Below are 12,478 nucleotides of genomic sequence, written 5' to 3' on the forward strand. Positions count from 1 at the left end.
TGCTTTCCTCCGCCACTGCTGCTATCTCTACACATCAACTGAAGCATTCACAATCGTTAGTAAAATAACACAATTAAACCGACAAAAGTGAATACCTAGCAGTCTTCAACTACATAAATAAATCAACTGGTTAGAAATAAATCCTAACCTTAATTTATTACGAGTGCGCACTCTAAACTCATAAACGTTTATTAATTTAATATGCATTTTGCGGAATCACCCGCTATGGAATCACCCATGTACACACTAAATTAATGAAACGCCCGAAAAGGACAGGCGTCCCCATCAACTTCTCGCACAAAGAATCCTCTTTGCGTATGAGCCCCGGTCATCTAAGTTTACGGAATCCACCGTAAAACCTCACGGAATCCACCGTGGAATATGCCTCCTGGCATCAATTTGAGGCACTTTGACACTCGAACCCTTTGACTCAGTCATCTACCACCATTTACCTCTAGAGAGTGGAGCACGTGATAGCAGTGTGGGGATGATTTGAGCGGGCCAATGCAGAGGAGCTACGCATTTGTGGCATGTTACTTGGAGCTTCTTTGTTGTCATGGGGGGATTGCCCTCAAGTTGGGTTGTGGTACATCCCTATTACTATAGGCTTGCCTCTAGATAGGATGTCTCTATGTCTCAATGGATGGTGATGGGGCATTGGTTTCATCACATGCTTTGCCTCTTCTTCATCCTAGGAAGACATAGATTGAGGAGGTTACTAGCAGCTCTTAAGTAGGCAATGATGCGATGGGTGTTTTGGCAAGAGTGTCTCCATATGATGACTACTGAGCATCTGGCCAACTTTGATTTGTGATAGTGCTAGTAGGAATATTTTGTTGCTCTTATTGTTTGGTATCTATGCTTGGTATGGCCTATTGACAGTGATGATTTGGAGTTTATGGATTAGGAGTTGTTGTGACATTTGGTATCTGTACTTATTTTGGCTTCTTCATATGGATAATTTTTGGTGTATTGGTTTGTTTGGGAGGAGTGGGCAAAGCTACTTATGAATTAGACTTGTTTGCTCATAGATAACTTGTTTGGCATTCCATTGGAGCAAACGTGAATACCCTTTTGGTTCATTTGTTTGTAGTATTTTCCAGAGTACGCAGAGACTATAGCGAGAAGTATGGCTCAAGATCCACTTTGCAAAAAAACAAACGAAGAAGCTTCATCAGAGAAGATGCATTTTCTTGGTATGAAGTGGCTCGTTCTTCTTATTGCTTGGTGTTTGGGATACCTCCTCCCATTGCATGGAGACTAGGAAGACGAGTTACAAATCTTGCAAAAATAGGTGCATTTAAGGTGGCATGTTGCATTAACCAATCTGGAAGATTCCTATCTCTAGAAGAGTTTCAAGGGAGGATAATGGCATTTCAATCCTTGAAGCTATCTTGGGAACTCATGAAATATTTTATTCATAGATTGATACATATATGGCTTGGAGAGGGAGGCAATTGTGTAATGCAATTGTTGATTGCCAATAAGCCTTTGGTAGCCAAGTTAAAATCCATGATTTTGAAGATACTCTATGAGCCCAATTGTCCAGACATAGCACGAGTGCAAAGGATTTGGGGAATAGACATCTCTTATGATGCTTTGATAAGGGTGCTCAAACTCACATGGTCTATGTAGATGCCATTGAAGGACATATTGTTATGATGGAAAATGTTTATGGGAGCTTTATGTATAAGAGAGAATCCAATGAAAAGAGTCATTATGGATAGTAAATGCCATTGTGGGGTTTTGGGAATCAATGAGACATGAATGCATAACAATGCTCCTCTAAGAAGACATTCTAGGAAGTCTAAGCAACAAGGGCACGATTCTTGGGAATGCATAGTTTTGCATTTTTGGCATTCTCGATGATCATGACGAAGTACGCAAGATGGGACTCAACACGATTCAAATTATGGAATTGCAAACAATATAGAAAGTTAGGAATAAGAGGCTTTTTGAAGGGATGAGACCTGATGTCTCCTAGCACATTGTTATCCGAAAGAGCTAAGTCTTTCTAGAAGTTATCTTGTATGCTTGGTAGGATGGACATTAGAGATTTAGTGAGGCTTTCGAGATACTTTTAACTCATATGCTACTTCCACTACCATATGTAATTTTTTCTCATCTTACTACCTAAGTTATATAGGAGTAATTTGCAATAAGTACAAAGTAGCGAGTCCTGTGTGAAGCTTACCTGCATAAGATACCTCCCGCGAGCAAACAAGTTGAAGAGCAGTTTGGCGCCATTTGATCGTTGCACGTGCGTGAAGGTGCCCGTTGTTGTTCCAGAAGGTGTTGTTGTTCCAGAAGGTCATGGAGGCCACCCTCAAGGTGCATACACTGTTCTTGTCTGACAGCAGTGTGGAGTTTTTTCCTTTGTCGTTCTTCTTCTGGTTGCATCACTACAGCGCATGGAGGGGCTTTCCTTCTTATTCTCTCACACTCACACACGTACACATTTTGAGGAAGAGAGAGGGGAGCTGCAAAGTTCATTATCAACCGGAACCTTACCATATTAAGTATGATATCCTTTGATATCGTATGCCAAGGTTGGCAGATTTCAAAATCTGGAGAGCATCCATACAATAACCTTAACCTTGATCGATGAGAGAGAGAGAGAGAGAGAGAGAGAGAGAGAGAGAGAGAGTGAGCGTGTGCTCCATCCATGCTCGACCCTTGTTGTCCCCATTTCATGATCCCTTCTTTGGTTCTTGTAGCATTGTGTTTTCATTGCCTTTTGGCTTCATGAGTGTTTGCTGCTTGTCTTCAAGCATGGTTGGTTGGCGAGAAGCCCTGATGTAAATACTTCAATACATTAATTGAAACTTCTTCACGCACAGAGAGAGAGAGAGAGAGAGAGAGAGAGAGAGAGAGAGCGAGCTGTTGTAGGACCTTTGCTGCTTTCCTTTGATTGGGAGAGAGATTTGCAGAGCTGTAGTAGGACCTTTGCTGCTTTCCTTTGATTGGGTCTTTGGCAAGGCAAAATATCCCACTCTAGCACATCCACAGATATGAAGATATTATTTTATTTTATTGATGTAAATACTTCAATACATTAATTGAAACTTCTTCACGCACACAGAGAGAGAGAGAGAGAGAGAGAGAGAGAGAGAGAGAGAGAGAGAGAGAGATTTGGAAAGCTGTGGTAGGACCTTTGCTGCTTTCCTTCGATTGGGAGAGAAATTTGGAGAGCTGTAGTAGGACCTTTGCTGCTTTCCTTTGATTGGGTCTTTGGCAAGGCAAAATATCCCACTCTAGCACATCCATAGATATGAAGATATTATTTTATTTTCTTAGACTCTAGGGCTATTGGTGCAATTGGGTCACCCAAAATGCATGCTTCTTTGATTCTTCCTTTGGGGATTAAAGTTATGTCACTAGATTGAAGGGTCTTCTCCATTGGCAAGGAAGATTTGGTTTCTTGGCATAGGTAGTTTCTTTTGTGACTCTGCCATGACTCTTGTACTTTTCATATTATTAATATAATTGCCCATTAAGAGAGAGAGAGAGAGAGAGAGAGAGAGAGAGAGAGAGAGAGAGAGGGTTTTACGAAAAAAAAAGAGAGAGAGAGAGGGTGGATGTTTTTTAGTTTGGTGCCCTCCTGAGATTTGCAAGGAGGCGAATTCACTGCAAGGAGAGGTCTTGGCCTCCTCTGGGTTGTTGGATTGGCAGGACAAAGACTTGCATAGACTCAAGTTTAATCGGATGGCTCGGTTGGGATTGCAGACAGTTTTTGATGGTGTTATTCCTGGGCATTCTCATCTTTACTCTTTTTAACGTATTCGTTAACACTTTCAGGTACCCTGTAGATATTGTGATATCTGGTCATCCATACAGGTCAAATTTCAGAGGTTCTCTCCTTTACCAGTGCTACAGCCATTGTATCTATGGCGTGACTAGAAGTTTGTGATTCCGGATGATTTTGAGAATAGGTTTGCTAACCAGATATACCATCAGATGGTGGAGGCCAAGAAATCGGTTACTACAAAGGTGAATAAGTTATGGCATATTAGGGATGACAAAAAAAGTGGCAAGAAAGATTTTTATCTTTGGAAGTCTAAGGTTCCCTATCAAGGAAAAGTCTTCTCGTGGAGACTATTGATTGGTGGTCTTCCAATCGGAGAGGTGCTGTGTGCTCTAAAGATCTCTGCTGGTCGTGTATTCTACGCTACATGTGATGAAACATTGCTTCATCTTTTTGTCTCTTGTTTAGTTGCACGACAAATCTGGTGTTTTATTTTTCGCATGTGGCTCTCAGCGACTCACCTCTGGATAACAATCTGGTTATGGATTATGGGAAAGCTGCCCTTCGTGCCTTCTTTGCATTTCTGATTATTCTTGCTTGTTCTAGTTTCTTAGATGGACTGCCTTGTGGCATATTTGGCGTACTCGGAATGCCTTTATTTTTGATTCGGTATCGAGTATCCATGGTCATGTGGCCCGTATTCGAGGTTTAGTGCTATGGCAGATTTCCTATTGAATATGCAAGGCACTCTAATCAGGAAGTGGTATTTATTCAATTGGACCTGGAAAAGGCTTTTGATTATTTAGACTGGTCTTTCATTGTAGAACTTATGTCTACTATGGGCTTTGGTACTCGGATGTCCTGCTTGATCTACACCCTTAGTGCTGCGGCTTCTTCGCGAGTTATGTTAAATGGCGGTGTTACTGAGCCATTTGTCCTTGCACGCTCTGTGAGACAGGTTGCCCTTTGAGTCCTCTCTTCTTTGCCCTTGCGACTCATCTGGTTCTTTCGATGTTATCTTCTATGGCAGCTTCGACTCAGTTGGCTGGATTGTCTCTTCCTTTTGGACAGCACTTCATTAGTTAATCTTTGGCTAATAACAGCTTTATGATTTTGCGTGCGGACAAGGATAATCTTCGCAAAGCATTAGATGTTTGGACACTCTTTGGTCAGGTGTCTGGTCTTCATATCAATGCTTTCAAATTAGTCATTCTCAATTGCATGGAGTCAGATTTACAATCATTGGGCTGGCAGGGACTGGTTGTTCCCCATGGTTCCATTGTCAGGCATCTTGGCTACCCTTTGGGTGTTGATGTTCGGCCAAAGCAACCACTAGAGTGGATTTCATAGAAACTGGCAGCCAAGTTCTCGTATTGGAAGTCGCAGGTTTGGCCCTTTCATGTTCGCCTCAAAGTGGCTTAGACAATTATGTTGCCAATGCTCACATATTTCTTGCCATTGTTGCCTTGGACTACTACTACTTTGAATGCTCTTACTCAGTACATTTGTTTCATGTTATGGAAGGACTCCTTGCATGCAGGCATTTCATGGATTTCTTGGTCGCATGCATGTACCCCCAAACGTATGGGTGATGGGGCTATTTTGGATGCCGAAATTCATATGCTGGCACTTCGTTGGTCTCTTTTTCGGTGCCATGTGCTTGGATCATCACCCTGGGTCATTATAGCCCGTTATTTTCTTGAGGATCACGAGCTTGTGCATGGTAATATCCAAATTCGGAGCTCCTAGTGGCATGTTCTTAATGCAGGCTCTCGGTTTTCTAGTCCTTCCTCATCCCTGCTTGCTCATTTGGTATGCTCCTGGAAATTGGTTCTCCAGAAGGCTCGGTTGCATCCACAGCGGAGGACCGCTTACATACTAACTCTTTTCAACTTGAATTGTTGGCAGCCTTGCGATTACTTTCTTGGGAAGGCAAACATGAGCTCAGACCAAAATTTAACCGCATGGCACGTTTGGGCTTGACTTCAGTTGCAGATGCCACCCTTGCCAGTCGCAATGTGTTGATATCGTTTCGTACAGCCAGGAGGCTTTTCAGAATCCCTTGTGGATACCGTGATTTATGGAAACAGCTTTTGCTAGTGCTCCAGAGCAGACAACCGTTTCTTGCCCTTGCTTTGGATCGTCCTTGGTAGGATTGGGACCTTGCAGGTCGGTTGAATTTGGAAAAGGCCTCAGCTAACCAGGTGTATCATCTTTTGATTAAAGATTATCAATGGCTTGTTACTAAAGCTAATACTATATGGGGATTGTGCAAATCTTAGTCATGGTGGTGGAAGGCAACTGTGATGGAGGGCTGGTTGAACAAGACACCTTTCAAATGCAAGGTCTTTCTTTGGAGGGTGATGATTGGCGGTCTTCCTCTTGCTTCAGCCCTTTCCAAGCGTCGAATCTCTAACGGCAATTGTTTCTTTTGCACCACCAGTGTGGAATCGGCCCGTCATCGATTTATTTCTTGCCCTCTCGCTAAGAATATCTGGTCACTCTTGTCAGCGGTTTGGCGAGTAGTGGTTGGTTTCTCGCTAAGCCCTTTTGATTGGGTTTTTGTACGGCCCAAATACCCCACACTGGCACAGTCACATATGAAGGTCTTGTTTCACTTTCTTAGATACTGGGCTGCTGGCACAATTGGACCACTCGGAATGCCTTTCTTTTTGATTCGGCCTCTAATGTTCCGAGACATATTGCGAGGCTTAAAGGTCTCCTGCATTGGCAGATAGATCTCATTCGCCAGTCTCACTTACTCCCTTGGGAGGACTTACTTCCCTGGCATATGGCAATTTCCTCTGCGTCTTTGCCATGACTTTTGTAATTCGATGGTTTAGAGCCATCGTGTATCTTGTAATCATGTAAACTTGTACCTTTTTTTCGTAATTAATACAATTACCTTTTACGAGAGAGAGAGAGAGAGAGAGAGAGAGAGAGAGAGAGAGAGAGAGAGAGAGAGAGGGAGAGGGAGAGGGAGAGGGAGAGGGAGAGGGAGAGGGAGAGGGAGAGGGAGAGGGAGAGAGAGAGAGAGAGAGTTTCTCTGATGACTTGATGGTCTGATGGAACAGAAAATAAGAGATATAGAGAGAATGTTGACGTGATGGTCTGATGTAAATATTTACTACTTAATTCAATTATCTTCACGAAAAAAAAAGAGAGGGTGGATCCAATATAGCTACATGCAAGAAAGTAAGGCATTGGATGCTTATTTTTGGGGTTATATTATGTGAGCGAGTTGTAAATCTCAAGCCTTACATAAGGTTGCTATTTTACCATTGGAGAGTTGGCTACAAAAACCTAAACTATAAGGTTTGGAGTTGTAAATCTCAAGCTTTACATAAGGTTGCTATTTTACCATTGGAGAGTTGGCTACAAAAACCTAAACTACAGCAAACCACGCTTCAAATTATGGTAAACTTATTAATGCAACCTCACAGCCAAATGATGTTTGTAGTATTTTGAGAAGACTCTACAAAGTGGTGAGGGGCCAAACATTGTGGGCAATCAAAGATCATTTATTTACTTAGTTTGACAACACATTCATAGCTTCAAATTGTAGTGAGAATACATAAACCAATAACCTAAAAACCAAAGTTTGGCTTGAGGGTTTGATTAGATGAGAATCTTATCCTCAACCAAAAAACCAAAGTTTGGGTTGAGGGTTTGATTGGATGAGAATCTTATCCTATTGAAGTCATGCGTGTTGAACAAGTGGTTTATTATCAAATGCCATGCTTGGGCTACTAGCTTTAGGCCCTCGGCTTTTGCAAGCAATAGACATAGCTATTTGATCTTGAGGCACTAAATCTTAGTGGTTGCTTTATATGATCTATTTTTTGAAGGTCACCATTGACATTACAACCATTTGAAAGATCAGTCATAGGTGATGGACAACCAAGATAGTGGCTAATGTAATGGTAGCTATGTGTGCTATCAATGCAAATAACTTGGCATAGTCCAATGTAGACTTTGGCAACTCTCTTGGCAACAAGCTTAGTCCAAGGTGCTACTAGGCTTGTATTTTGTCTTACATCTTCAACCAAGGATTTTCATTCTAGGAGGTTGCAACATATTTGCTACAAGCTTTTCTAGTGAAGATGGAGAGGTTGATGGCAAGATAGATGGTCTTTGCAGAGTAGGATGCAACATTAATGAGGAGAAAGGGTATTACCCATGAACATGACTCATATTAGTTAATTGCCACGTTAATTTATGTCACTCTCGAGTCTCTCTTAAGAGCTGTTTTGGTTCTTGAAATAAAAGCTAGAAAGTTCTAATTGTAAGGTGGAAAATCTTTTAAAAATAGCGCTTACTTGCTCTCATTGTGAACTCTATTTTGAACAATCCTTCAATTTTACTAAACTTTTTTGGTAGACAATACTCCTAGTTTGCTTAGTATACATCTAAAATTCTTCCAAGTTGATGTGGAAGGGATTGTTTATTAAAGAGCTGCACTATCTCATCCCTTAAGATGAGATTATTAGGTCCACCCAACTTTTCTCTTAACTTGCATGAAAAATTGGATGTATTGTACTTGTGGTTGAAAGTCGAAGCTTGTAAGCCATTTCACTTGTCTTCTTAAGTATTGTGAATGGACCACAATACTTAGGAGATAGGCTGTAGCTTTAGACATTGTCCTATTTTCAAGATTTTGGATTACTCAAGTACCTTCAGATATATACTTGCTCTCTTCCGTACACACGAGGCCTTTTATGTGGTTAGCATAGGCTTTGGCTCTATCTTGTACCATCTTAATGGTGCTTTGTGCAAGATTTAGCATTTCATTCATAGGCTCTGGCTCTATCTTTGGCTGCTAGATTCTCTTATATGGGCATTCTATGGATGGAGTTTGCAACAATGTTGTATTTTCCTATTTTGTAATTCATTGTCGAACTCTTGAAGGAGTTTAGCCTATTGTACCTTACAACCCTTCAAATTAGTTTGATTGATAGTAAGTTAATGTGTTTTTTTCCAAGCACAATAATGGCTTTGGCATTGTGCTAAAGCTTTCTTTTGTCTTGTTTCCTATTTAAAGTCCTTTCCTTTTCCTTTAAGTCAATCGGTCATGGAAACGACTATTTTAGTATAATCTCGATCTACAATAAAATTTAGATAAGCCTAGAAAGATCTTTAGCTATTTTTTCTTCCTTGGAGGTCACCACTCCATAATGGCCCTAACTTTTTTTGGATCCATCTTGATACCCTCTTTTGAGATAATATGCTTTAAATACTTGATCTCTTTTGCAAAGAATTCACATTCGGATTCTTTGGCCCTTGTTCTTGTCTTCCTTCTTTTGCTTTTGCTTCCCCTTCTTTTGGGAAGCCTATAAGAGCCTCAAATTTATGTAAATTCGTACCCTTCAGTTATTCCAGATTGGTAAAATCTGCCCTAAATGCACAATAAATGCTGGTGATTGCATTGAAAACCGTTTGATTTGCTCCAAATTGGAAAGTTCTGCCCTAAATTGTCTTGACACAACCTATGCCCGTCCTTGTAAATAAATGCTCTACAACCACAGAAAACACAAAAACAAACATATTACAAACACATAGATTGATAAGGAAACATAGTAAGAGCTAGGGTAATGTAGAGAATGAACACACTGAATAATAATGAATATACAATGCTCAATGCAGCAAACACGTGATGCACTAAAGAATACTGACCCCCAAACTCGTGTCTGGAGGACTAGGGCAGAGAGTATGAGATGGAGAGTGTGTCATACTCTGATGGATCTTGAAACGCAGCAAGGTAGTCTCCATATGTGTTTTGGTAGCAACAAATGCAACACTAGGATGCCAAGTTAGTGTGAGATGCGGGTTGGAAATTGCAAACCCAAGAGGGAAATGATGATGTGGCAGTTGACAATGCTCAAAAACAACAAAACGCAGCACCAGAAAGTTGTGGACAGCTTGGGCTGCAGCAATATGGGCAAAGGAAAAATGCAATTGTCTAGGTTATCGACAATTGTAGGTGGTAGTAGATCTGGCTAAAACGCAAGTTTTTTGGCAATGAACAATAACAAACACAAAGATCTGGTGTAGATAACAGCCACTTGGTTGACCAGCAGTGTGGGGATGGTTGGAAACTGTCCGAATTTGCAATGGATGGTTGAAAAGTAGACGCCTTGATATGGTAGAAGACAATGGTGGATAGCTTTGGCTGAGATATCCTCCATGTATGGGGTGTGGACAAAAAATCTCTAATACAAGTTGCAAAAATGAGATTGTAGCTGGATGAAGGGAAGCATGCCTATTTTTAGAAAGTTTGGATCCTTCTAGTTAGGATTTGTGGTTATGGTGTCAGAGTGCAGCAATGCGGAAGCGTGGGACCAAGACTGAGAGAGAGAGTGAACACAGAGAGAAGAGAGAGAGAGAAAGAGACAGTGGAAGATGAAGATCTGCTGTATAAAGTGTGCTGCATACAAAGATATGCAGATATGTACACGGGCGCAGTGCGCGGGACTGCGTATCTCCACCTCGACGATGCAACCTGCTGTCCACCTCGAAGTACGCTGCAGTCTGCACGATCTCCAGTCTGTAATTTGCACGAATCTCCAGGTTGAGATTTGTAATCAGAAGTGTGTGAGGATGTGTAGAACGTCGGCTATAAATAGCCAGAAAGAATGTGCCCAGAAAAAGCAGGTCGGCTGCATTAAATGCAGCCGACTGGTCAGTCCGACTGGACTGCCACGTGGCTGGCCAATTGGTCAGTCCGACCAGATTGCCATGTGGCTGCTTGCGCCGCCAGGACCTGATAATCGCTATCACCCCCCTCTCAGAGCCTGGATGGGGCAGTAGCCTGAGGGATCTGGCATGTCTTCGAAGTAGAGCCTGGGGAAGCGCCTTCGTAAACAAATCTGCAAGATTGTCCTCCGTCTTGCAATACACCACAGCTATGGTCGCATCCAGAAGCTTCGCCCTGATGAAGTGGTACTGGATCTCTATGTGCTTCGTCTGGGCATGGAAAACAGAATTCCGGGCCAAGGCAATGCAACTCTCATTGTTGCATTGCAGTAAAGTAGGACGAGTCTGGGGGCAGCCAAGCTCCTCCAACAATCTCCGAAGCCACACAACCTCACATGTGGTGGAAGACGCGGCTTGATACTCTGCCTCAATAGACGAAAGGGCGACGGTGGGCTGCTTCTTGCTACTCCATGAGATAACACCTGCAACCAAGGTAAAACAATAGTCTGTAGTAGACCGCCTGTGGTCCACATCACCAGCCCAATCCGAGTCGCTCCAACTGGCAAGTACAAGATCTGAACCACCTGTGCCTGCTGGATAGTGAAGCCCTAAGTCAAATGTCCCCCTCAAATACCGAAGTATCCTCTGGGCAGCCTGCCAATGCACCGTCTGAGGTTCACTCATGAACCCCGCCAAGAGACCAACAGCAAAACAAAGATCAACACGAGTGTTGAGGAGCCAAATCAATGAGCCAATCAACTGTCAATAGCGGGAAGCATCCGCCAAGGGAGAATCTGAATATGAAGTGGCCTTCCAGTTCGGATCCATAGGAGTAGAAATGGTTCGACAATCCTCCATCGCAAAAGAAACCAAGAGCTCCTGTACATATCTCTGTTGAGAGATGAAAATCCCCCTCTGAGACTGATAAATCTTATGGCCCAAGAAGAAGTGGAGTAGACCCAAGTCCGTCATCTCGAACGTCTGATGTAAAGATGCCTTCGTCTCTTTGACCTTCTGTGCATGATCACGTGTGACAATCAAATCGTCAACATACAACACAAAAAGCACACAACCAGCCTCGGAAGTGTGTATATAAAGCTGCGGATCGGCCTTGGAATGCCGATATCCCAACTGTGATTGAAGGAATGAGTCAATCTTCTTGTTCCATGCACTCGGAGCCTGCTTGAGGCCATACAAGGCCTTCTTTAACCTGTAGACTTGCCCATCTGAAGATCCAAAGCCAGGAGGTTGCTCTACATAGATCTCCTCCTTCAAATCACCATTGAGGAAGGCCGACTTCACATCCAACTAGTAGACAGGCCATCTCCTATGGCCAGCCAAGGCAAGAACAGCTCGAATAGTCGCCATACGAGTAGTGGGGGCAAAAGTGTCATGACAATCAATCCCTGGGCGCTGCGTAAAACCTTTAGCAACAAGGCGAGCCTTGTGCTTGTCCAAAGAACCATCGCTAAGGTACTTGATCTTGAAGACCCATTTGACGCCAATCACCTTCTTATGAGAGGGGCGAGGCACGAGGTACCAAGTGCCATTCCTCTCAATAGCCTCCAACTCGGCTTCCATAGCTTTCTTCCATGGTGCGGACTGTAAAGCCTCCTTCACGGAGGTGGGCTCTCGATCCTGCATAACATGGGTCATCAAACAATAGTTAGAGCAAACAGGCTCCGTAGAATGTGCCTGGTGCCTCCGTGACCGCCGCGGACCATCTTGCGGTCCCCACTCCGCAGGGACCCCCTCGATCCCTGAATCTCGGAGTGTGTCACAGGCCCAACGAGGAGGAGGCCGGACCTCTCCTCGTCTCTCTCCATTAGCTGAAGACTCTAGAATATCCATCGGTGGTAACTCCTCGGGGGCGACCGGTGGAACAGTAGACTCTGTATCGGAAACAGAATTGGAATCAAAAGGTGCTGGCTCCAAAGGAACTGTCTCGGGAGCCCAACTCTCCCCTGGATCTCCAAGAACGGGATGCTCCTCACCCGCTGCTATGGCCGGAATCTCCACGAACCGCACATCTCGACTGGT

General features: G+C 43.1%; 1 protein-coding gene across 2 annotated transcripts in view; it reads left to right on the forward strand.

Moving 5' to 3' along the window:
* Positions 1 to 2,086: 2,086 nt before the first annotated feature.
* LOC148010821 (uncharacterized) overlaps positions 2,087 to 12,478 on the forward strand; it is a 168,314-nt gene continuing 157,922 nt past the window's right edge. Inside the window, exon 1 of one of the 2 annotated variants that reach the window (XM_087671275.1) lies at positions 2,087 to 2,331. In XM_087671275.1, coding sequence (XP_087527401.1) covers positions 2,314 to 2,331 — 18 coding nt within the window. In that variant the 5' untranslated portion in view covers positions 2,087 to 2,313. The remainder of the gene's footprint in view (positions 2,332 to 12,478) is intronic. The other variant, XM_087671274.1, reaches the window with a different exon arrangement.

This window comes from Lygodium microphyllum, chromosome 29, assembly GCF_053477565.2.
Source record: "Lygodium microphyllum isolate KBCC chromosome 29, Lygodium_microphyllum_v1.1.10, whole genome shotgun sequence".
In the NCBI taxonomy this organism is placed as follows: Eukaryota; Viridiplantae; Streptophyta; class Polypodiopsida; order Schizaeales; family Lygodiaceae; genus Lygodium; species Lygodium microphyllum.